This window comes from Sparus aurata, chromosome 6 (genome assembly GCF_900880675.1).
Source record: "Sparus aurata chromosome 6, fSpaAur1.1, whole genome shotgun sequence".
In the NCBI taxonomy this organism is placed as follows: domain Eukaryota; kingdom Metazoa; phylum Chordata; class Actinopteri; order Spariformes; family Sparidae; genus Sparus; species Sparus aurata.
This window is the reverse complement of record NC_044192.1, coordinates 19,149,046-19,174,136: the sequence shown is the minus strand read 5'-3', so window position 1 is coordinate 19,174,136 and position 25,091 is coordinate 19,149,046. Positions and strand designations below refer to the sequence as shown.

Below are 25,091 nucleotides of genomic sequence, written 5' to 3'. Positions count from 1 at the left end.
GAGGCCGAACTGCTTCACAGCAGAATAAACTTCCCCTGCGTCTAACGTCACTAAATCAGCCCGGTTAGCCTTAAACAAAGAATTAACCCATTGAGTCTACATGTTAGAAAAGAGACCTTACTATAGTGGTTCACTTCACGGTGAAGGCTTCCATTAGGCCCGTGCAGATTCACTCAAGAAAGGTCGTATGTGCACGTCAATAATAATTCATTGTCATATAGGTATTCAAATATTTAATGAAACACCGTCACACAACACATTTGCAACTGAACAATTTATAGTACCAGTCATTGGCTTTGGACAAACATGTGACTCAAGTAATTTGGTCCAAGTCAAGTCCCTTTATTCCCACAAAAGATAACACAGTCTCATCTGTAGTATTCTGTCTCTATGTCTTTCAGAGAAAAGACAGGGTTTAGAGGTTACATATCTCAGCTGGCCTGGGAATGCCTTGGGATCCAGGCATTGTTGAGTGAGAGGGACAACAAATGAAATGGATGTGTGGATGTATGGGGGAGGGATAAGTACCTGTTTAGTACTGATATTTTTGGCCAATTTATCTTCCATTATCCTGTTAAAAAAGAGAGGCTAATTCATCTCTTATTTCCTCCCCATCACCTTTAAAGAGTCAAAAGTAGTCTCAAGTCCAGTTACGAGCCTTTACCCTTCAAGTCCAATTCGCGTCTCAAGTCATTTATTTTCCGTCAAGTCAAGTTGCAAGTCATCAAAACTACTCGAGTCGACTCGAGTCGTAGTCCCAATGACTCAAGCCCACATCTCTGGCTTTGGCTCTTCCTGGTTTTGATGTTTTCTCCTTTTCCCTGTAGCGACCTCTGTTTTTATCATTAAGAGTAGCGCTAAACTGATGCATCCAACAGGTATAAGCTGATAAATGACAAAAAACCATAGAATAAAAAGTAGATCTTTGACACCTTAATCACAATTCTTAATGCCAATAAAGATGAATAAGGGATCCTGATCAAGTTCATGCAAATATTGTTTATTGAAATAACCAAATATCAATATTTGCCTCTAAAACCCGATATCAATCAAGCTCTAAAAAAACTCTCCTGGCCTTAATCATTGTAGCTCACAGCTTTCCAAACCTCCTGACCTAATCTGCCCTTCAGGAAAAGTCATCTGTGACACTTTACACGTCCTCTTCTGCGTATTTGTCAAGAAAATGCTTCACTGTTTGAATCCAATACACATGTAGAAGCCCACACAAACAGAGCTTCACGTGGCTGTCATTTCCTACAGCCTTGCTTTTATGTTTTATGGTGAAGGATGTCTCACCCGGATCCTGTCGATGCAGTCAGTCGTGCTGGACGCTCTTATGCATGAGACTTTGGCAAACGCTGCCACGGCAGTTGGCGGCAGCACTGCCACCAGAGCTTTCCCGAGCTCTGCGCACTTCCTCTGCTCAGGATCTGACACCGTACACCACCGCATCTTCTTAGCTGACATGCAAGGGACAGTTCATTAGAAGATATACATTCTGTAGAGAATTTGTCTACTTTATGCATATTGTGGTAAAGTAACATGCAGGGGTTTAATGTTTTCTTTGTGCATTCAGATCTAAAGTCAATCATGCCGAAGAGTGAAGTGATTTTACAACATTTATAGTGTTTAAATCAGTTTTAATAAAGTCCACAAAAAAAACTAAAATGAGGGACACAATCTTTTCAACAACAATCAAAAGTCAACATCAACAAAAGGAAAAGACTTTAAGAGACACACTGATCCTGAATATACACATAATATAACTTAACAATGTAAGCAAAACAACTAGTTCAGTAACAAAACTTACCCCGGATGCAGCAGACTAAGGTGACAAAGACTACAATGGCATAAAGTCCTCTCATTCTGCCCTGCTGTTCCTCAAACCTGCCTTATCTCTTCTGCAGAGCACAGCAGACAACTGTCCTTTCTGTTAGTCTCAAATCCCGACACTCCTGCATGGATTTTCCACAGTATCAGAGGCACTGGTACCAAAGCATAAATAGAAAACCTACTGCGCAAGGGCAGCTCCTCTGAAGACAGTAAAGTCGCTTTTTTTTTCACACATATGGAAAATATTTAGCACCATCTGTTAGAAGGACGACCCCTAGCTAATGTTTTTGTACATTTTAAGAGTGGATGTAGCAGTGAAAGCTGCTGTAAGACACAGTTGGAAGACAATAAATAGCATACATGGACATTTTTTCCTTACAAGCTCGGGCCAAAAGCTCAGAAAATATGTATCAGCTGATGGATAGTTTTCTTATTTCATTTTCAGTTTGCTTGTTAAATGTGATCCGAGCAGACGAACAACAGTCCAAATGATCAGCAGGTGTCTTCACTTTTGCCGTGTGTTGTTAGCACAATTTGCTGCAGTGTTGTAAGTGCAGAGTGATCTGTGAGGACCGTCTGTAAATGTTCGATCCTCTCTGCATGAAGCAGCATTGTTGGTTTCCGTTTGGCCAGTTCAGTGGACAGACTGTTGATGCGCTCCTCCAGCTGTCAAAAAAACATTTGAGTGTCAGTGATTTCCAGAGGTGGACTTAAAATTCTGATCCTTTACATATATAAAATCATAAATATCACTATGGGAAAATACTTCAATGAAAGTAAAAGTCCTGCATCAAACCCATACCTTACCTTTACTTTTAGTATTATCAGTAAAAATACTCATTCTACATTACAATATAGTACCTGTCACAGTTTGAGTATTCCATCTAATGTTTTCGGATGAATATTATTGCTGCACCAGTAATTATTAAAGTCAAAGAGCTCAGAAAAACCACCTGTTTTCAGCTTTGTGACGAGGCTAATCCACGACGGTCTTTAAAGAGTTTATTCAGTTTAAGAGGGTGAAGAATTTTCTCAACCCATAGAGGAACACCTTATCCTTCAGTTGTTTTGTTTTCACTGGACAGGCCTGAAAAATATAATCTCTAAATTAGTAACTAAAGCTGTAAAAAAATAGTGGAGTAAAAAGTACAACATTCGCCTCTGAGATGTAGTGAAGAAGAATAAAGTTGCATAGCATGAGGATACTTCAGTATTCAAGTACAATACATTTGTAAATGTACTGAGTTACATACAGCTACTTGTGGTTTCATACTGTTTCCCTCATGTGACCTCTGATCGCCTTTGATTTATTATCCTCATAGGAATGCATGAATAATTGATGCCATCAGCGGAAGTAATTGGGGAAGTTACCTCAAAATAACTCTCCTCGTGATCAGTACCTCACACGGCTCTCTCCATTATTACCGAAAGTCAGAAGGTTAAATGTATTTTTACTGATCATACAGCAGAACTGCATAAATAGAGACATAGATAGATTTTTATCAGCAATGGTGGTTGTTAAACAATAATGATATCAACTCATGATCCCACGCTAGACACATCTTTTGTTGTTTCTTGTTCATCATAAAAAACAATGACACAATCATCCTCCTACCTCCTCCAACTCTTGACAAACAGAATCTTTTTCCATTTGCTCATCCTGTCCGCTGGTCTGCAGCCAACTTTGTAACACCTCTTTCAGTTTTTGCCATGCCCTGAGTGAACACACACACACACACAATCGAAATAAGTCACAATGTAGACGATGTGTTCGACAACTCAACAAGAATGTAAACACAGTTCTCACAGATTTCTTACCGGAGCTGCTTCCTGTCCTGTTGGTACGTCTTCATGTCCATCTGGATGCTGAGCAGCTCTGTAATCAGAGCTGAAGTGGGATCTGTCGCTGCCATTTCTGCACTGGATGTTCTCAAATGTTCGTCTTGTAGAAGCACAATGAAAAGTTTAGCCATTTGTTCACATGTTCTGCCTAATCCAAGCAAGACTAACATGTGAAGAACTGAAAGAATGAACTACCCTGGAGAAGCAGGTGCAGCTGTCATACCTGGATGAGTTGATGTGTGTTGTCCAAAGGGAGGCATAAGCAGAGGATCTCCAAAACCTGAGCTGCCGCTGTTCCACAACTTGGAAACAAATGCAGACGACACAACTAAAGTCAAGTTCCTTTATTTAACACTGATGTTTGTCCAAGTCACAGAAGCGGCCATTACCGTATCTTCATGCGCGGTGGTCATGAATGCAGAAGGAGGTAAAAGAACATCTTGTTTCTCCTGAGGAGAGCCCCCAGTGGACACTGCATGATGACTGAGCTGCAAATGTTTTGGAGCTGCTTCAGCGCCTGTGATGGCCGACTGATTTTTGGTGCTAGAAAACAAAAGAAGAAAACAATAATTTCAACATGGTGTTTAGATTTAACTTCTACTTCCGGCGGGGGACGTGGCTGACGTCGAGGCGAACGGCTGAGGTGTCTGCAAATAAAAATGAAAAGCTCTCTAATAATGGGACCATGTGTTGAACGTAGATTCAAAAGGCTGTCAGCAGCTCAGACTCACAGCTTAGTAAGCACTTCATCTTCATCCTCCCGCTCCACCGACTCAGACGGAGGAACAGCCTTCGATCCAGGTGTCGTCAAAAAGAAGGTCACGCTTTTTTTTGGGTGTTCCCTTTGTGGTTTGCACAGCACCCGTTGCTTCCACCTCATCGCACAGCGCCTCACCACTCTCTGGAGATGTCTCGATCTCTGCAGGACACAGGCAGACTTTGTAAATTTAAAGTTAATACCTGAAGTGAAATTTAAACACACACACATACAGATACACACCTGCTCTTGGCTGTGCTGCGTGAGGCTCGTCGTGATGTCGTTCATGTGAGCAGCGTAGGTGAGGATGCACGTCACGCCCTCCCTCAGCAGCTGGTCTCTGTAGACCTGTGCAGCTCGGGCGGCCTGCTCTTGCTTCCTGCGCTGCTCTGTGACCCACAGCCTCCACCCGAACAACACCTGCAGCAGGTCAAGATGGGTTAAAACACGTGAGCACCAGTTATTCTAATCTAGTGCTCAGCTTTGCAGTGAGAGAAGAATGTAGTGGCTGTTACCTTGGCCTGAAGAGTGAGGGACCAGTGCCAGAGCGCTCGCTCCGTCTGCTCAGCTTCCCGCCGTCTGTGCTGCAGCTGTTAGCAGGGAGGAAACCAAAGTCGTGGCCATGTTAAGCGCAGTCGAGTCAAACCCTATACATCCGTCTGACAGCCTGACCTTGATATTTGCTCCATATAGAAAGCTGAATGATTAGCACCACAAATAAAACTACTCCAAAAAGTCACATTTACTCTTTGCTGGCATAGATTATCTATAAACAGAGGACTACTTCAGTGATTTAATAGTTAGGTTTCCATACATTTGAAGGACGTGTGAGACACCATTTAGAAAATGTATAATCAAAATCAAGGCAGGAGAGGCCGAGATATCCTGACTTAAAAGCGGAAAGAAAAAAAAAGCACTGGATCCCATAATTTCAATAATGCATCAGGGTCATGTTGTTGTCACACTTAAAGCCCCTCATTGAATCAATGCAACTGTTTTACTAGCGGAGTTTTGCCCCTCATGTGGAGTTTAGTGATCTTTATTAGTAAAAGGAGTGGCGTTACAGACAATTAAGTGTTTGTGTGAAAAAGAATATCAACAAACCTTCACTTGCCACAGTTCAAAGTATTTCTGGTACATCTTTAACCTCAGTAAAATGATCCCCTGTCGCTTCATTATCTGCAAAATAAACACATTTTTAAAAAGCCATGTTACAGCGTGAAGTCACCAATGTGGCTTTAGATAACAGTTAAGAGAAAATTAAGTTAAAAACCTTTTTTCTACGATACTGAGTGCGATGCTTGTTCCATGCTTCCATTGCCTTAGAAAGGAGTCTGGACTCATGGTACCGTCTGGCTTTTTCCATGTATATCCTCTCCCTCCGAGCCTCTCTGGTTTGTTTCCTCCATCTTCTGAAAGACTGCAGTAGGTGCACTAAACAGAGGTAACATCAAGTTAAAAAGTGTTGACCAAATCAGGAACACATGGCTAATTTAAAACATTGAGGTGCAAGGCCTCCCTGCTTCTTTTAAATCTCTTTTTAAAACCTTTGTTCTTATTTTGTCTGTCTTGTCTGGTTTTATGTCTTGTTAAGTAAGCACTCTGTAACTTTGTTAAGAAAGGTGCTAAATAAATTTACAATAAACGGTGGGGGTAAGCATTCTGAGTTTATTTGTGGTGTCTCTATCATTTACGCTTCATTTTTTTGCATCAAAAAAACTCTTCCTTAAATAACAAACTGGAGGTGTTAGACATCCAACAACCAAATACTTTGCAGAAAAGTAACAAATTACATAAAACATTACTTATTGACAGAAAATTAAGCAAGACACTGTAGATGTGCGTTCTGTTCCTACCTTGATTTATGGACCTCTGAGCCCTGACAACTGCTTCCCCCTGCTGGTGGCGTCCAAGCACTGCACGTGTTACTGCTTCTCTCCACGCAAGAAACACCTTGACAGAAGTAGAAAGAAATGAGCAAACGTGCCATCAAATGAATAACTGTGATAGTTTGAGGCAGCTTTAGAACCTTAAGCTGAAGGACATGCTGAAAATGATTCTGTGCCTGTCGCTCCATGAGCCTGACTTCCGTTAGCAGCGCTGCTTTCTCCCTCCAAACACAAAGAACCTTCCTGGAGAGAGATGTTCTTGAGCATGAGGAGCTGAAGGTGATATGAATCATTAAGACGTGAACAAGAAGAGGGTTCATGTTCATGTTCTGTACCTGAGAAAGTTCTGCTCTTGTTGTCTGTGAAGTTCCTCTGCATGATCGTAGATCTGAGACACCTGGAGGTGGTGTGTCTGTGAATACAGCAAGCCGCAGTGCATCAGCTCTAACATCATATTTAGGACTTCAGCTTCAAGGAATCATGGTCATACAAACACTGATGTACCTTCCAGGCAACCAACGTGTGATTGAGAAGTTTAACTTCATGGTAACTCTTCATCTGCTCCAGTCTGCTCTTCTTCACTCGCTGGCTCTGAACAAACTGAACAAACACACGAGAGAAGCTAAAACACAGACCTGAAACATATAACTGTGCATTGACTGTGTGCTGGTACCATTGCCTTCTTGGTTTTCCAGATGTTTAAATATAAAGATAAAAAGAGGATTTAAACAGTTGGGGGCTGTGTCATAATCCAATGATGAACTCTTAAATGAGACACATGTGTAGGTCTTGTAATGCTGAACAAATTAAGAAGAGGAGAGCAGTGTTTTGGGGATAAATACAGCAGGTTACATGCTGACACATCAGTGCTTGGGTCTCATTAAGCCACTCTTCGGGCTACCAGAGATGTTCACAGAACTGCTTTTTAAAGAAAATGCAAGTTTCCAGACCTTAACAGATCCCTTCCTGTCTTTTTTTTTTTAAACCTTTAGCTTAAAGAAATGATGCCCATGACATATTATGATCAAATACTACAGACTTACCTGTTTCCATTTTGCGAGAGCCCATCTCATGCAGCACAGGTCACCCTGATGACAAGCTTGCTGCTCTCGATTTCTCCTGACATTCAAACAAAATACAAAAATAAAAGTTGGACAACAGACCAACTAGTCGACCATCTCTACTCGAACACTTCATCGGCAATTTGTTGCCTCACCTGTCTCGTATCTCTGTGCTGTTGTCCTTCCACTGTGTCATCGTCTTGTGAAGCAGCTTGTGCAGGTACAGACTGTCCGAAGCCGTCTGTTTCTCCTCCTCGTCGATCTGCTGCTCTGTCTGCTGCCTCCAGCGACACCAGGCTCTCTGCAAGTGGCTCCGCTCCTCGTGTAGAATAGCCTGACAGGAGAGAGATATCCCTCAGTATCTGATATACACCCGGGCTCTCAATCAACAACATGCAATAGTTTGTGTTTCCCTTTAAAGCTGAACAGACCATCCTCTCAGAAAGCATCTGCTCCTTTTGCGCCTCTGATCGTCCCCACCAGGTGTAAAACACCCAAGTGTACTGACGCTGCCTGACAACACATCAAATTACAAATTACAACAGTCAGATCAGCTCTGCTTCATCTACAACAGACGTACAAATCCAGGTGGTTACTCACTGATTAAAGAATTCTGCTTTGTGTCTCCTCTGTTCGTGGAGTCTTCTCTGCAGCGTGAACTCGATCCACGAGTTGAAACACCGGGGCAACATGCGTTCAGCAAACCAAATGTCCGCACGATGCTCCAGTTCCTGCAGAAAAACATGATGTTCGTGAGTTTGCAATTAAGATACATATACAAATATTTTCATTATCGATTAATCTAAGGATTGTTTTCACAGTTAAATGATCAGTCAAACAAATTTATAAAAAAAAATCTGTGGTGACGTCTTTAAATTGCTTCTTCTGTCCATCCAAAGGTCCAAAACCTTAAGACTCACATTTAAGGGATATTAAAGAGGCTGGAACCAGCAAATGTTTGAAAAATGACAAACACTTAATTTCTTTTTATTGAAGAATCAATGAATCACTGCTGCTCTTTAGGTCACCAGATATCCCTCATATTTTTAACAACTTTTTGCCTTAATTTGGAAGGAATCAATAAACTGTGACATTATAATGTTAGTAATTTATACAGAATACTCTGAGAATATCTGCAGAAAAATGTCCCTGTCTCTACTCTGCAGGTTCTGGATCTAAAAATACCTTTGTGTGTCTCCGTTCAGCAAGCATCTCTCTCCAGTGGTGGAAACAGCTGCTTAACAAAGATGAGCTGTGAAGAAAAAAATATTCCTGCTAAAATTAAATCAAACATATGCAACAATGTCTTATGAAATAGGCAACATGCTTGTAACCTGGATGTTACAACATGAAGAAATTAAAGGTCCAGTGTGTAACTTTTAAATTGAGTTGATTATAACCTAATGAAAACGTAATTTTGACCCCTTAATCCTCCTAAATCATATACACTGAACCCTTAATACAGTTTTTCACACTAGGTGAAACATAGCAGGTAAGGATTGGGAAGTGGAAATTACAGCACCTGTGTTTAGCCAGTGCCATGTCTCCAAGGGGTTGAAAGCTCTTGTCTTCGGCTTCCTCCAGACGATCCTGCCACAGCTTCCAAAACGCACTTGTCATCTATGAAAGACATTAAACCTTTAGAAACGTACTTTTTTTACAATGTGATATCAGGCTGATGGAGTGCTCGTCTGTTACAGTTTGATGATGATGTTGGATAGCCATGTTGTTGTTGAGTCGGTGCGTTTTGTTCCAGACGATGTTAAGAGAAAGACCCTGCAATCCAGCACGCTGCAACAAGAACAGAGTGATCAACGCAAAAAATTATTGCACCTTTGGTTTCTGCGCAGTTTTCTTAATTTTGGGAGAATCTCACTAGTAGATGATGATGATGATGTTGACGTGCAGTCCTGTTTCTTTCATCCTCTTCTCTGCACAAGGTCACATCTGCTTGTAAGCTCAAGAATCAAACAGCTGTACTGACGTTCCCTCAGTAGAATAGCAATGAAAGTGTAAGGTTGATTTGTTTTATGTTTAGGATACAAGCTCTCCAGCGCTCCAGTGCTCTGCGCTGGGTGCTCTGTACAGCCAAATGCCCTGCAGCTCGCAAACGGTCCTCCTTACTCTGCTTGTGATGCAACGCGCTGCTCCATTTACTCCAACACATCGTCAACAGGTGGAGATGGTATGCATGCTGAGCCACAGCTAAAACATTAAAAGCAAGTAGATTAATTTATACATGAGGTATGGCATGAAAGAGCTTGTGGTTTATATCTACAGAGTCGAGCAAGTCCTCTCCTATGTTGCACTGCCAGGTTTCTACAGCAGCCCTGAACTGACAAGTCAAGTCAATTACTGGCTCTACAGATGGCCTTTTGCATTTTAAGGAGCAACTGAAAGGAACCAGACACACAATACCAACATCAAAAACTAGTGGCAACATGTTGTTATGATAAAGTAGGATCATTTAATCACCACTCTTGGTAATGTCGCCACTTCTAATCGAGAATATGTCTGATTAAAAGTTACAAATGGCACTAGCAAAGAGGCAAAGGTGATACATAAGGAGAAACCAGGCTAAGTCAGAGAAATTGTGGACACAACAGCGACCGGCTCAAGGGGCTTTCCTTTCCTTTTTCTGTTTTACTTATTGTGCATTGATTCGCTGAGCTGAACAGTCACAGTGATTTCTCTCACCAACGGCTCCACGAAAGATTCAATATGATCAATCAGCTGAAAAGCCGCACACAAGGGTTGACTAATGCCAACAATGCGGGGCCACATATGCTCACGGACAGCACCTATATTGGTATGTCAGGACTCTAAGGGCGGGTGAGACCAGGGGTGTGTTTAAATAAAGAAAGAGGTAAATTTGAATGACCTTGAGACTTTTTCTTGGTTTGGACACAAGACACATAACCTTTCCAGCGATGTAAAGCTTTTCTTTTCAGTAAGAGCGTGAAGAGTAGTGCAGCTTTGGATTCTTTCTCTCTCTGGCAACAAGCAGCTGTGTGCATTTCTTTCCACTGGAACCAAGTCTAAAAAACAGAACAACACAGCATACAAAGGATCAGAGATCAACGATCAGCACACAAAATGTTGACTATATATCATTTATGGATCACGTCTTTACCCTGCTCTGTAAAGTTAGTGCTCTTTGATTCAGGACTTGGTCCTGTAAAGCGTAAAGGTCTTGATACTGCTGCAGCCTGCTCTGCCACAACCTCCATACTGAACTGCAGAGGTGTTAAAAACCCAGCTGTGTTAAAATCAATTATCCACTAAGCGTTATAAGTGTATGTCTGATTTATAAATACAGTGATCATACTGCAGGGTTGTGAGTCTGTTCAGCTCGAGGGCAGATTCAAGCATCCTGTTCTTCATTTGCCTCATCTCTGTGAAAACCTCCCATCCGTCCAAAGCCAGACGCATACGCTGCCTGTCAGCTAGATAAGGAAACAAAGTGATGAATGACAAAACAGCTGATTGTGACGTCACGTGTAATAAATGTAAAGCTACAAGGTCCAATATTTTACCAAATGATTTAGCATGTTGGATTTTGCTCTTCTTTTCCACCTGCAGTGACACAAACAATCGCCAGCGCTGGAATGCCAGGTTGTACAGGTAATACCTGAAACACAAAAATCATCAGCAGCAGACGCAAAGACTGTCTGTGACCAGTTGACTGAGGTTCAAGACTGTATTATGCACCTGTAGTGACACTCTGCCCGCATTGTGAGACTCCATTCCCTCCTAGATGTCCACCACTCATCTCTCCACCCTCCAAAGGCTCTTCTCAGGACCATGCTCCTATAGTGGGATCTGAAACATGCAAGAGGACTCAGTCAATGAAAGTGGTAACCAGATTACGATCCAACTTGAAAAGTGAAATCATTTAGAAAGCTCTGATTACAACAACTCCAGTTTGCAAAATAGGTGTCACATGTCACCTGGCTTTATAAGGAAGAATTCGTCCAAAGGTGTTGTGCATCCATATCTTCAGGAACTTCCTTGCCAAGTGCCTGAAGGAGGTGAAACAGTTGGACTAAGTGACACACGATGAGATAAAAGTTGTAAACTGGAATACATGGAGAGAATCAGCACCTTATTCTCAGCTCCTTGAGCCGTCCACCTTTGTTCCAGCTGTACCCAACTTTGTAAGGAACCTTTCTGGTGTGAACTCTGCGGGCTTGTTTTGTCCCATCACCAGAACTGACACTGCTTGGTCGGGGTCTTACTAGATTTGGCTTTCTGACGTTACTTTGCATTATGTTAAATCAGGACACTAACGCACAGAACTTTAAAACCTCGATAACAAATCTGACTGAGAGCAACAAAACTTTACAACGTTTTAAGTCATTTGTTTGCTACTTCATCAATGTGATGAGATTGTTTGGGTAACTAAGTGCCGCGCGTTTGTTTTTCCTGATCACGTGGTCGCGGGTGTGACGCCAGGTTCTGTTCCAGACGCAGTTGTCAATGGCAACAGGCAGCGCCGGTGCTCTGCGTAAGACGTTTTACGTTTTCTAAATATTAAATTGTCTTTTTAGGCTGAAACTTATTAAATAATTAAAACAAACTGTCTTTAATAGAGGAGTTTAAACTGTGGCATATTCATTCTCCCGGCGCAGTACATGTTGTTAATAAAAGTCTGGAACGCACCCAGGGTCCTTTAAGCGTAAGGGATACTTGCAATGTACTCCTAAACAGTCTATGCGGGCGGAGTGTCACGTTTACACAAAGCAAAACCAAAGGACGGCTATGACAGAGCAACAAATCGGGCAAACCCCACGACACTAAGTAGCTGCCCCAAATATTGCCTCTTGAATGTTCTCGATTAAGTTTGAATTATACCTCCACAAAACAAGTTTGATTTTTTATATCGTTTATATAGTTCTGGGTTATAGTTCTATACTATGATTTGAATATTTAAATGCAACACTGCCGATGCACTCGAGACTATTTTTAATTCTACAAAGGCGCGATGGGCACAATGTAATCTTTCCTAGGACCTTCTTAAAGCGGTGATCAGATGAAAATTGCTGCTACGACTTAGAAAACAGAGAAAGATCAGACAATTATTTGAGATTACGAAGTCTCCGTGTGAATTAATTAGTTATTTAGACCTGTGTTATTGTGTTTAGTTACCCCAGTAAACTGTGTATCTGCTGAAATCACTGCAACAACTCAACCGGCTTGAGGTTTGGTACTTGCTGGGTGGGCATTATCCCCATTCCCCAGCTAGTTAGCTAGCTAGCTTGAGGTGCTAGGTTTGCTAGCTAGCTAACTAACGTAAAGTGCCGTTGTTTGGCCGTCAGCAACCAGGATTCCACACAGCTTTCTAACTGAGTAAGTTGGCCGTTTGTTTTTCTAAAGGAACTAGCAAACTAGTTAGTTCAAATGTTAGACCACAAACGAGGTTTACTGTTAGCTACCTGTGTGTATGGCGCTAGCTTAGCTAACCCAACACAAATGTGTAGGCTAATTGTTAGCGTCAAATGTCTTTAATTCAGCGAAGACATGATTCATCGGGCTACATGTTGGTTACGATACGTCAACATTTTGTAGATTTTCTCCAAACATATTTGGAGTCAACAGTCTAAACACTACATGCTATGTGTCAATTGACGTAAACCCTTGGCAAATTATTGTAATTGACAAGTCTAGTGTGATGTCAGCGGTCTCGGCTGTTGTCAATTAACTTGCTAATTAGCTAGCAGCGTTTGTTAAAATTTACACCTTGAAGCCAGCTCGACGTAAGATGGAGTTTATTGTTGATTTGATGGTCATTTCTAGCTGTAACTTTACTCATGTTTGAAGCTAAATCACTAATGTCTTGTTTGTATTTTTCCCCATTCAAGCCTCAAATGTCATCAGCTCTTGAATGATGCAGTGTTGCTGAGTTTAAAAGACTTTGATCAACACCACTGATCTATTGATAAACATCAACTGAACCTTTAAGGTTACATTGTCAAGGCAAATCAAAATTAAATCAATTGGAGCAGCTAGTGTCATGCTTGATTAACTTGCAGACGTTAACTTCGTGTCTAACAGGTAAAGAGGAGTCATTGCTGGCCTGGAGGCGGTTTGTTCTGCGTCTGAAATCAGTCATGGAGAACGATGCTTGTGTGGAGCAGAAAAATGGCGATGCTGCTGTGGATGAAGTTAAACAGCCAACAGTCACTGCTCCTTTCAGATACACCAAGGTGATTACAGATTCCAAAAATATAATTTAGTGGGACCACACGGTCTTTGTTATCACAAATTATTCATAACCAATTATTTTTTACAGGAGGAGCTTCTGGAAATAAAAGACCTGCCAGTTTCCAATGAAAGACCAGATTGTCTATCTGAGAAATATGACAGGTAAGGTTTAATTTCCTTTTATGTTAAAATATATGCCATTATCGTATTCAGAAACTAACTCAATAAATCATGTGGGTCAAAGGAGTACTGATGTCTCCCTTTTTTTTTTAATATGAGCTGAAGAGAATGAAAGCATTTATTCTGAACCTATAACCTAAGTGGCTTTTATTGGTCATTCAAGGGCTTTGTCTAATTTTACAAGCAAAATTGTTTTTGAAATGCCAAGTAAACTTGTGCTTTTGTCGAAGTCTGTATTTTTGGGTTGCTCTCGTCTAACATTAACTGATTGGCTGTCAAATGTACAGAGCCCTGCCGTTTTCATTCCAGGTATTTATTCACAGGAATTCTTGGACATGGGATGATAGTTGGTATGATAAAAGTTCAAAGATAAAGGTTGAAATCCAGGGTTATAGTTTTTAAATGTTGCCCATGCTGACTTGATGTATTCAGACCGCATTATTGTCAGTCTTTCTAATGCTCAGAAGAACTCAAATTAGACACATAAGCTGTGCCCTGTATGTCTCCTTACTTGTTCATTTTGAATGTTTTTTAACATGTAAAATCATACTTTACCCATTTAATGTTTGTTTATTGGAATCATTTTATACAATTGTCTCCTAGTTTGAAAAGTATGAGGAAGATTTAATTGTGGGTTCAAATGGTGTTTTCAATACAGTGACGGTGTCTGGGACCCTGAGAAGTGGCATGCCTCCCTATATCCCACTTCAGAGCGTAGCTCTCCAGTGGAAGGGTTTAAGAAGGACTATGTGGATGATAGAATTCCTTTGAAACGAAGAATCCCAGGTAAATGTCGCTAAAATCACTAACTGATCTTAATGTCTGTAGGGGGGTATCAAGAGGTTTTTTAAACATCTAAAACTGAGCCTGTTCTATGCCTCTTTTATAATTAGATCCTCGTGAGCGGTTAAAGGAGGATGATCTGGATGTCATACTGAGCCCACAGCGACGCAGCTTTGGAGGTGGATGTCAAGGCAACGCTGCACTTGCACCCCACATTCGTCGCCCAGTCAGCCCCCTGGAAAATAAGGAGAACGAGAGTCTTCGTCTGGGAGCGGCACGTAGAATTGGCAGTGGCCGCATAATTGCTGCTCGAGCCTTCGAGAGAGAAGCTCGTGTGGAGAAAGAGAGGGAACGTGAGAGAGACTTCAAGGATAAAAGATTCAGGGTTGGTGTTCATTGCTCCCAGCCCATACTTAATTTGAGTTGCTGAATGCTAATTAAAGTTGTATTGCCAAGGAAGAGTTGTGCAAAATTAAAGCACAAGAATTTGATTTGGATCACTCATCTGCATATCATAAAAGCACACATTAACTTAGTGCTTTGTAAAATTAGGCAGGTGTTGCCCTGGGTAAAGATTCCTGCTTTAGCAACATAGTTTCTTCATACAAAGAGTTTATTTCAAGAATGGTCCCATTCATTTAAACTCATTTGAGTGCAGTACAAACAGGGATTTTACGTTTGTCTTGTCTCATCCTTTTTGCAGAGAGATTTTGGTGACAAACGTGTGTTTAGTGAAAGAAGAAGGAATGACTCCTATGCTGAGGAGGAGCCAGAGTGGTTCTCAGGAGGTCCTACCAGCCAGTCTGAGACAATTGAGCTCATTGGATTTGATGACAAAATCCTGGAAGATGATAAGCGCCGGTCTAAACGATCAAGGAAGCGGACAGAGTCTTTAAAAGAAGGCATGTCAAAAACCTTGGTCATCAGAAATGCAACATCATAATGTAGTTTATACCTTTTTTTTTTCATGTTTTTAATCCCTGATTTAATTTGATGATGCACAGTTGTGGAATGTAATGGTGGACAGGCTGGAGAGAAAGACATCGGTCAGTCCTCTGCTGATCAGGAAGTTCCCCACCCTGATGTTCTACCTGAGCAGTCGACAGGAGACTTCGATTTCAATGAGTTCTTCAATCTTGAGAAGACCATGCCAGGACTGGCCTCTGTAAGTACTGGGGTGCACTGTGTGTGTATTTTATTTTATTTTATTTTATTATTATTTTATTTTTTTAAAGGTGTGAATATCACGGATGGAATGGCATCTATAACTCCCTTTTTCTGTTAACGCATTTTCTACTTTGAGCTTAGCAGAGGTTTTCAGCTGTGCCTCCCCCTCAAACTAGATGTTTTTTTCATAAATTGATATAGTCATATTGAACATTTTGGAGGATATTTGACAGTTGTGACTCAGTTGCTAAACAGAAATCTGCCAATGCTTTATGTCAGCACAAGATTACCTCTGCTGCACTAGTTTTCTCTCACTGAACTTGCTCTTTGGTGGTGGGTGTTATATTTTTTTTTCTTTTTTTTCCCACTGACTGGTCAGTGGACCACTGCATGGGATTAAAAGGTATCGACAATCCAAATTTATGCCCATCATTATAGCCACATTACACCTGCTACTAATTAGAAAACTTAAGTGAACCAGTCAGACTTGATAAGAAAGTTGTGTACTGACTGGTTTGTGGCAATAAATCAACACAAGCAAAACAGCAGTGCATTCAGTGCTACTGCACTCAATCTTCTAGCACCTTTTGTGCTAAATCGATGGAATACACCCTGAACGTAAGTGCCACCTTTTGTCCTTGTACTGTTCGGTCTGCCGTGTTTTGTGTCTCCCACTCTGTCTCAATGGCGCCTGTTTGTGTCTCGCAGATGATAGAGGATGTCTTGGGAGAGGGCCCTGTATCGGCTAGCCGCTTCAGTCAGTGGTTCTCCAGTAACATGAGCCCCTCAGGTAGCAGGTCCAGCAGTCTGAGGTCCACTCCCCATGAGGAGCTGGAAAAACTTGCAGGTAAATGATTTAATTTCCCAGAGGGAGCTGTTTCTTGGCGCATGTTGGTAGAAAACCTCAAGATCAGAGGCCTGTTTATTAAAAAGTGGGTTTAATTAGATATAAGCTTAACTTCTGTTTGTTCTTGAGTTATTCAGATAATTTAGTAACGCTGCATCAAGGAACAAGCCAGTTGATGTACATTTGATTGCAAAAACAATTTGAGCATTAGTTTTATCTTATATTTGTTTAAGAATATCTTGAGTGTTCTGCAGTATGTGGGTAGGTTAAAATCTTTTAACCTTTGTCAGCAGTAAGCTGCTGATTTACTATGTCACTCTTCAATGCTGACTAGCACACTACATATTTGTAATGTTTATGCCCCCAAAACACAGTTCTTTGAGTGTCTGTGAGGATTTCTTATCTTGGTTTGCTCCACTGAAGGGCTGGAAACGCATTGCACGCCCCCAGGCCACGGCCCTGCTCCATACTTCACACCTATTCAATCATCGGAGTGCAAGGAGAAGGTGGATATCTTGGAACTGCTGCACAAGGCCAAAATAGACCTGAAGCCTCTTCTTTCTACGTTGTCGGTGAACAAGGCTCGGCTACGGGAAAGCAGTGAGTGCCATAAATGTATTACTAGATGGGAAATAATTTGGCTGTTCCAGTGAAATGAATATCTGACTGAACTCCTGTATCTGAACACTCGCAAAGGCCTTCTCTGTTCTATCTGAGCTTTCCAGTACTCCATTTGTCTTAATGTTTTTCTTAACATTTTTATTAGCTTTTATTTGACTGTTTTGAACAGTCCTACATAAGTTAATCTGTATAAATCTGTCCCCAGCCAACTGTGGAGCGGTACTTTCACTGGAGGAAGTAGAGGGATCGATGAAGGGGATGAAGCTGGGCTCAGAATCACAGGTGCGAAAGGTGCCGGCTCCCCAGAGGGGAAACGGCACACCCTTCATGGCTGAACATTTAGAGGAGGCTCTAACCGGTGGCTCCTGCACCCGTCCACACTCGCGTGACTCAGACATGTCGGCCTTTAATAAACTGGTCAGCAGCATGAAGGCAAGTGGAACTCTGCCAACTCACCCCAAAACCAATACAAACAATGTAAGTATTCTTGCCATATATTTTTATTTGAATTGACCAGACTTGTACTGGATAACTACCAACAGTTTGCATGCTGCATTGAAACTGGTAACTTCATACAAATCTGTCCCTGTGTGATACTGCATGCAAGCCTGTTAAACTATACATGAGTAACCCCCTTTTGAATCTTTCGAGTCTACTAGAAAGTGATGGGCATAAATTTGTTGAACCGTTTTTGAGGTGTTTTTTTTTTTTTTTTGTGCATGAAAATGTCATGCATATGTACTTTTTATGCAAGTCAGTGTCTGAATTGGTAATCTGGTTTTATTTCTGAGCCAAGGGACAAATGCTCTGTAATGACAGTACATTTAACCAAAGGCAAACCTGACTTGCATGAGGGACACTTTGATTGCGAGTGGCATGTACAAACTCATTTCAGTGGGCTCAGTGTTGCAGTTTCACTTCAGTTCTGAACTCGATGTCCAAATTTTATATCTGGTGAGCATTTACAACCTAACTGGCCAATTTATTGGCCATTGTCTATTTTGATGAACTATAAAATCCCTCCCAAACACTGTACACTCACTGGGATGGATTTTTACAAAGATTTGTTTATAAAGATTTTGGTTTTGCAACTGACACATTCTTTGTCCCTGTACAATGCAGCAGCCTTTAGACCCCGCTGTGATGGCCGTGTCTGAAGCTCCGCCACCCGCTCAGCAGCAGAAAAACATATTTCAGGTGTGTATGTTGCCCATCTTCTCAGGCTAATGCTGACAAATGTTAAATCTAAGCAAGTGATCTTCACAGGGCCTTGTGCAAACTATTTTCAGTCTGGGGAGGTAATATAGGTCTCTGGTTTGCGATCAGGTGGTGTTGTGTCATAATCATTGCAGGATTAAATTATATTTTTGGAGCAGATGAAAAGTATAAGCTAAACTGCAGGGGAGAAAGGGTATTGATCTTTTCATTAGACTGCTCATTAATTTGTGTTACAATCATTCTGCTGCCTGTGTTGGATTGCTTCTCATTTTTAATGTTTTACGCTTTCCAATTTCCAATCTCTGCCGTCCTCTGCTCCCTGTCAGATCAGTGCTGAAAAAAATAGAATTGAGGATGTGGAGCGTTTTTGACTTTTGGGCATGTTGGCAACGCCACCACGTAACAGTTGGGTGCTGATGAATTTGTATCTAGTTGTTGAAAATGCTGTTTTGACTTCTGACTTTGTCTGATTGCAAATCCTCTGCTGGGTAGACGACAATGTGCATTCCCAAGGCCAGACTTGCAAGGCCGTCATTGGTGCCGCGTTATGAATTGTGTAGGCCCTCAAAATTGGTGTCAGTTGACCAAATAAAATTACAAATGCAAGGTGTGGGAATGCTGCAGCCTCCCAATCGAAAACATATCAGAATGAACCTTTACATACTGCTACAGGAGAAAAAATAATTGGTCTAATTATTTGCCTTTATTGCTGTGAAACAGATGCAGCATGAGAAGAATACCATATGTGAACTGAAGGCTGGGCCACAAGTCTGTTGTCCAGCTTACAGAAGAGGTTTTATGGAATTGGTGGATAGAGTTGATAAACTTCAGGTTTTGTTTGGGGGCAGGCAAAACCATAAAAGATAAAATTTATCACACCACTGTAACTTTTTGTGTCTTCTGTATCTGACAGTGTTTCTTCACTAGAGCTGTTGGATGTTTGCTAGGCACTGAGCAAATTGCCAGAGTGAACTTAATGGGGGGGGAAATTACTTAATCCCACATTTTACGAACAGTTAAATCTAACTGCCAGACCAATAACTTTATAGTGAATTGGGACTTGAATACATTTGTGCTTGTATCGTAGGAGCTCTTGGGAGGTCCTGTTCGTAGTGGCTCCCCTACACTACTTGGGAATCTGTTGGGCAGTTCTGATGGCCCAACAACCTCTGCCCCATTACATGGTCTACTACACAAGGGCCCATCACCCCCCTCTGTTTCCACAGAGGGCGCCCTCACCTGACTACTTCAACAGTCGGTTGCAGCCTTCAGCAGGTAGGTTCATCACAAAACCATACTGTTTTAAATGAAAATCATATGCATTGAGTCTCTTTTTAATCATTAGGCCTTACCCAAAGAGTTCATGATCGCATCATCAGAAAAGTACTGGGTCTCGTGTTTTAATGTAATGTTAGTGCTCAGAACTGGCACAATTGATTAATCATGAAATGTTCTTGGATGGACTTTTGTCATCACCACACATTTGAATGCTTTAAATTTGAAGCAACAATAGGGAGAGTTAGTCATTGTTAAGCTGCTGTCCAAACTTGATTACAGCTCTGATTGCATGGCACGGAGGCCTTCTGTGAGCAACTTGGAGTTCAGCCTCAGCATCCTACATCTTCAGTTTAAATATTTTTCCTGGTTGCATTGATGGTGATTGTCAGACGAGCTAGATCATTTTAATAGCTTTTCTACCTCTCCATCCTCAAGGTTTTCCTGTTGGTCCTCAGCCCATGCTGCCAGAGCAGTTTGCTGATGTACACAGGTCTATCAGCCCAGGATCGCTTACACCGCAACAGGTAACTTAAATGTCTTGACATGTTGGACTTCAATTTAAGTATATGCATGTAACCATTCTTACCTCGCCAACCCATCATATCACCCAAAATTCCAAGCTACCTCACAAAACCTTTATTTCTAGGTTTATTTTACACTTCACAAACGCATGTATAGGTTTTTTGTTTACTTTATAATATGATATATTTTAAGAAGAAAACACTTGCCACCTTTAGGTATCAGTTGGATATCTCTTGTGTGTTTTTTGTTTATCCAGATGAGGGCGCTCTCCATGCCAGTGAATCAGGCAGATCTTGAAGCTCTGGCATTCCAGCAGGACCTTGCTCTACATGGCCACCACTCATTCCAGTCTGGCTACAAGCACCCACAGGATAAATCTTTTCGAAATAGGTTATTTATTTATTTTTTAACGTTTTAAAATACAGGAATAATTGATTTTTAATGTGATTAATGACCCCTTAGTTGATAGAGGGGATTTGTATTGGGCTACTTAAGAAACTTTAACAGTAGTATGCTACATGTACTGCTTACAACTAATTGTTTTTTTTGTGTACTAAAATACTCTTGACAATCATGAAAAATATCATGCTTACTGGCATATTAGGGCTGGGCAATAAATCAATACTTTAACTTTATCATGATATGAGACTACATATTGTCTTTTGGATTAGATTTTGGATATCATGATATGGCTTGAGTGTTGTCTTTTCCTGCTTTTAAGGGCTGCATTTAAAGTAGAGTGATGTAATTTTCTGAACTTACCAGACTGTTCTACTTGTACTGATAGTTGCCTTTACTATCCACATTACTGATGAATATTTAGTTTTTTTTCTAGCATTAATGTAGTGCTTTTGAGGAGATTTCAAAATATCAAGATATGTGTCATGTATTGTAATATGGCCTAAAAATATTGTCATATTTTGAGGCCTGGCACACATCAGTTTATTAAATGGATTCATTTAAACCAAATAACGAAATGGATATTTAGCATTTCTCAGTTACACATACACATTACGCTGATTTTCTTGTGATCCACAGACTGCAGCGTACAAATCGCTCCCCTGGTCCAGGCCCGCAGCCTGCTGGAAGAAACTCTCCAGGCAATCCTGTCACCAGCATGGTGGGCATAAACTTTATCCTTCTAGCTGCCATTGCTCTGAGGTTGTCTTGTTAAACTCTTCATAATTTTGGTATTGCTACTATTAATGTTTTTCTATCTTTTATTTGTTTTACTTCAGTTGTCTCCGTCATTTACACCCACATCTGTGATCCGCAAAATGTATGCGACAAAAGAAAAGGGAAGAGACGAACCATCGAGTCGTTCAGACAACAAGGAGGAGGCAGCTGCCCACTCTCAGGATGGTACAGTGGATATAATTACTCACAACTTCTTAATTTGAACTTGAGCTGACTACCTAATCAACTATAGCACTGTAACATTGGCTTTTTGGGTTATGTGATTTCAGACAGCAGCTTGCCAAATCTATACATGGAAGTGATGGATGGGAATGCAGTTCACTCAGGAGGGGTAAAGGCCGGCTCGCAGACCTTACCAAGTAAGGACCAGGAGCGTCTCAGGCCTGGCTCTGCTGGACACCATACATCCACCATGGGGCCTCCGGGACCCTCCTCATCTTACCCTCGTCCCATCTATCCGGTACCACTGCTATCACACGTACCCATGGTGCGGCCTCCTCCCCAGCTCCACCCTAATGTGGTTCAACGAATGCTGGCACAGGGTATCCAGCCCCAACAACTTGGACCTGCTCTTGTGCAAGCAGGTTGGCCTTTCTCTTCATATACTGATATTTTGTAAAATGTATTTATATTAAACTCTGATGGCTTTTGGGGTGCCGTTTAGCTCAGTTGGTAGAGCAGGCGTCCCATGTGCTGAGGCTCTGCAGTGGACCCAGGTTCGACTCCCGGCCCTGGTCCCTTTGCTGCATGTCACTCCCCCTCTCTCTCTCCCTGTTTCCTGTCATATCTTCAGCTGTTCTATCAATAAAGCCATAAAAAGGCCAAAAAAATAAAAAAAACAACTGTGATGGCTTTTATTGAAATTGACCTGATGTTCAACCCTGACGATGTCTAATGGAAGTCTTTTAATTTTACACACCAGGTATATTTCCACCACATGTTGATCTTGCACAACTTCAAGGCTTGCCTCCTGCCCTGCTTGGACAACCGCTGTACCCTCTAAGTGCAACAGGGCATCCACTTCTACCTCCCAGAGCCAATACTCAGATGCAGTTAGCAGTAATGCAGCAGCAACTTCAGCAACAGAGACCAAGTGAGTGGATGTAATGTATAACATGAGTCTCTACAGACGTTTGCTAGCAGCGGTATCATGGTTCCAATTTTATGCATTTTCTGTCTCCCTGCAGTGCATCCAGGCATCCCAGGCCCTCAGTCACAGAGCCAAGGCCCTCACAGGACAAATGGATCCCAGCGACATGGGGGCAGCCCCCCTCTCGGCCTCGCCAAGTGGTTCGGTACGGACGTGCTAGAACAGCCACTCCCCTCTATGCCAGCCAAGGTCATAAGTGTCGATGAGTTGGAGTTCCGGCCATAAGAAAACTGCTGGATAGCAAGATTTATTTTTTTTCTTTTTGCCCATCTCCACCTCCTCCTACCATTTAAAAATGTGAACTTTTAATTTGAAAGACAGTGCAAAGACCTGGATAGTCTAACCATGCCATGCTTTGTCTTCAACCTTGAAGTCACTGCTTTTGATGACGCTTGTCGGCAGTAATGGGAAGACGAGTGATGGTGAGAAGTTCGGACGACTGAGTGAATTATTATTTTTTTCCCTTTTTGTATTTGTATTCGGCTCTGCGCAGTAAATAATGTATAGGCCCAATTGTACAGACCTTGGGAAAGAATCTTATTCTCCCTGTATATAGCTATTTTTCTTTTTCTTGGTATGGGGGAAGCTGAAACTGTCTCGCAGCTCATCTGAAAACTGCGAGAGACAAAGTCACCAAGAGCTGGTAGCATTCCTTTGTCCTTTGTCCAACTTTAATTTCCCCCTGATGCTCAGAGAAAGGGCTACTGCTAGTGAGAAATGTTGGATTGTGTATACCCTTCCTGAATGGCTAGTGGCCCTTTTTCTGTAGATGTGACTGGCTGGAGCATTTCAAGACTACTCCAGGGGATGCAGCTAGAGCTGGTTGTGCCTTTTTTTTTTCCTTTTTTGTTTGTTTTGTTGTTTTCCTTCCTTTTTTAAAACTGTATCCTCTCATATCCAACCTGTCACTGGGGGGGCAGCACTGCTCACATTGTCAATTTTTTGAGGGTGGTTGGGATTCAGTTTGTTTATGTGCTATTAAGTTATAAAAAGCACAAATAGAATTAATAAATAAAATTCAGTAAAACACAATTTGCTTAATTGGTTTAATGCTTTTGTGCTATTTATATGTATGTATGACAGACACACACACTTGGTTTGCTCAGTGTAACTGTGATCTCTAAACAGACGGTGGTCTGTTCTCTATTCTATATTGACTGTACTTGCCACGAGAATTGCGAAAATGTTTGTCAAATTAGTTTGTAAGAGTTAACTGAGTTGTTTGTTTTGTTAAAGTTTACAGTCCAATGCAGAGCCAGGCTGATTAATTGGCCAGGATATCTGCCTCTGCTGATGATGGCATATTGCAGATATCACAGCATTGGCAAGTATGTGTGGGCCAGTAATTGACAGGACATGTTTGTGCAGAAATGTCACACATTCTTTCAAGAAATATTATCTACTATTTGCAACATTTAAATGCACATTAGCGTTATGATTTAATCACATCTAATGACTCCTCATTGTTTGTTATTGGGTTTTAAAAACACAACAGACATGATTAGAATTAACTAAATGGTATCAGGCTCTATTCCGATGCAATAGCCTGCACTATATCTCAGTGTAGTGAAGCTTGTAATCTTCAATATTTGATTCTTTCAGAAAGTAGTTGATTTATGAAGATGGCAGTGGAATGGATTGTATTAGTTTTTAATATTGTGCCCCCTAATCTACATATCAGGGATGCCCACACTTTTTTCCCTTAGACGGCCAAAAGCAAACACACCTATCATACTGTATAAAGATGCAAAATGACTCTAGGATACAACATTTCCTTGATTTACTGACTTCTTGCAAAGTGTCACTCTGGGATTATATTTTAAGAGCATTTTACCTCCAACAAAACTGGGAATATTTTTGACTACAAACATTTGGTGGGTGGAAATGAACCTTAAGGTGGGCTGCACTTTGGAAACCCCTATTAAATGGGATAGGACAAACTAACTTTTTTTTATTGTTCAAATGGGCACCATGTTGATTTGGAGAAGACATTTAAACTAATAATAGTAAGTTGGAAATATATTTTTTGTTTCCATAACTGAATAAACAAGCAGCTCTTAGATGAAAACAAGGTCCCCAGATCACTGTTTATATGTGGCAGACCCTGCCACCTTTCTAGATTCAAACAAAGTAAAATGGTATGAAATTGTACTGTCCTTTTTAAGGTTAGATTGTTCAATCATCAAAATTAAGATGTTTCTTTATTTAGTTTGTTTAGGCATTTTAAAAAAAAATCGGTACATGAAGCTCCTTCTCTTCTGATTAAAAATGTCCTCCCTAAAACTAGACAATGCACCTTGAAAGATGGTCATTTTTTTTTTATTAACTATTGGAAAAACACAAATATACACACATCAGACATAAACAATGTAAAAGTTGCTTATGACATTTTTCACTCTGAATCATCCTCAAAACATTCTTTAACCTGAACGTCACATATACATTATGTGTTGATTCTTTACTGTAATACTGGTTTATACTGATGTGAGGGCCTGTTTTGTTTTTTGTTGAAATGCATTTTCACGGGTACCTTTTTTATATC

At 41.1% G+C, this 25,091-nt stretch overlaps 3 protein-coding genes across 5 annotated transcripts in view; 1 reads left to right on the top strand and 2 right to left on the bottom strand.

Moving 5' to 3' along the window:
* sxph (saxiphilin) overlaps positions 1 to 1,949 on the bottom strand; it is a 7,925-nt gene extending 5,976 nt beyond the window's left edge. The window contains 3 exon segments of the mRNA XM_030421495.1: positions 1 to 69; positions 1,297 to 1,460; positions 1,811 to 1,949. The exon segment at positions 1 to 69 is cut by the window's left edge and continues 31 nt beyond it. Coding sequence (XP_030277355.1) covers positions 1 to 69; positions 1,297 to 1,460; positions 1,811 to 1,865 — 288 coding nt within the window. The 5' untranslated portion in view covers positions 1,866 to 1,949.
* Positions 1,620 to 12,150, bottom strand: sfi1 (SFI1 centrin binding protein). Of its 3 annotated transcripts, none has more exons than XM_030421487.1 (30): positions 11,487 to 12,150; positions 11,333 to 11,404; positions 11,094 to 11,204; positions 10,919 to 11,013; positions 10,711 to 10,828; positions 10,516 to 10,618; positions 10,264 to 10,420; positions 9,426 to 9,587; positions 9,259 to 9,329; positions 9,081 to 9,173; positions 8,905 to 9,002; positions 8,568 to 8,634; positions 7,983 to 8,113; positions 7,814 to 7,895; positions 7,538 to 7,716; positions 7,365 to 7,440; positions 6,826 to 6,921; positions 6,657 to 6,733; positions 6,462 to 6,564; positions 6,289 to 6,385; positions 5,706 to 5,866; positions 5,537 to 5,611; positions 4,948 to 5,022; positions 4,676 to 4,852; positions 4,407 to 4,612; positions 4,065 to 4,218; positions 3,899 to 3,977; positions 3,652 to 3,775; positions 3,449 to 3,548; positions 1,620 to 2,499 (listed from the first exon to the last, which is right to left on the bottom strand). In XM_030421487.1, exons 1-30 carry the CDS (start codon positions 11,648 to 11,650, stop codon positions 2,326 to 2,328), a joined length of 3,477 nt encoding a protein of 1,158 aa, XP_030277347.1. In that variant the 5' UTR covers positions 11,651 to 12,150; the 3' UTR covers positions 1,620 to 2,325. The 3 variants fall into 3 exon arrangements, with proteins under 3 accessions (XP_030277347.1, XP_030277348.1, XP_030277349.1); XM_030421488.1 differs by having other exon boundaries at positions 4,407 to 4,594; positions 11,487 to 12,147; XM_030421489.1 differs by lacking the exons at positions 10,516 to 10,618; positions 10,919 to 11,013; positions 11,094 to 11,204; positions 11,333 to 11,404; positions 11,487 to 12,150 and having other exon boundaries at positions 10,711 to 10,823.
* Positions 12,151 to 12,247: 97 nt separating this feature from the next.
* Positions 12,248 to 23,581, top strand: eif4enif1 (eukaryotic translation initiation factor 4E nuclear import factor 1). Its single transcript, XM_030421490.1, is given in 20 exon segments — positions 12,248 to 12,731; positions 13,437 to 13,588; positions 13,675 to 13,748; positions 14,425 to 14,552; positions 14,660 to 14,934; positions 15,253 to 15,451; positions 15,554 to 15,714; positions 16,425 to 16,563; positions 16,987 to 17,163; positions 17,390 to 17,661; positions 18,307 to 18,381; positions 19,490 to 19,609; positions 19,611 to 19,677; positions 20,116 to 20,204; positions 20,459 to 20,592; positions 21,241 to 21,322; positions 21,441 to 21,564; positions 21,669 to 21,983; positions 22,322 to 22,492; positions 22,587 to 23,581. Coding segments are annotated over 19 exon segments (2,886 nt in total). The 5' UTR covers positions 12,248 to 12,731; positions 13,437 to 13,492; the 3' UTR covers positions 22,775 to 23,581.
* The last annotated feature ends 1,510 nt before the right edge of the window (positions 23,582 to 25,091 follow it).

Bases quoted from the DNA above. Each gene is read 5' to 3' on its own strand.
- sfi1 (XM_030421487.1), bottom strand. From the start codon at position 11,650: ATGCAAAGTAACGTCAGAAAGCCAAATCTAGTAAGACCCCGACCAAGC. The intron at 9,588-10,263 runs GTCATTCAAATT...TTAATGTTTTAG, and splicing joins AACCAAGAAAAAGTCTCAAG to CTGTGGCTCAGCATGCATAC. The intron at 3,978-4,064 runs GTAATGGCCGCT...TTTGTTTCCAAG, and splicing joins CCACCGCGCATGAAGATACG to TTGTGGAACAGCGGCAGCTC.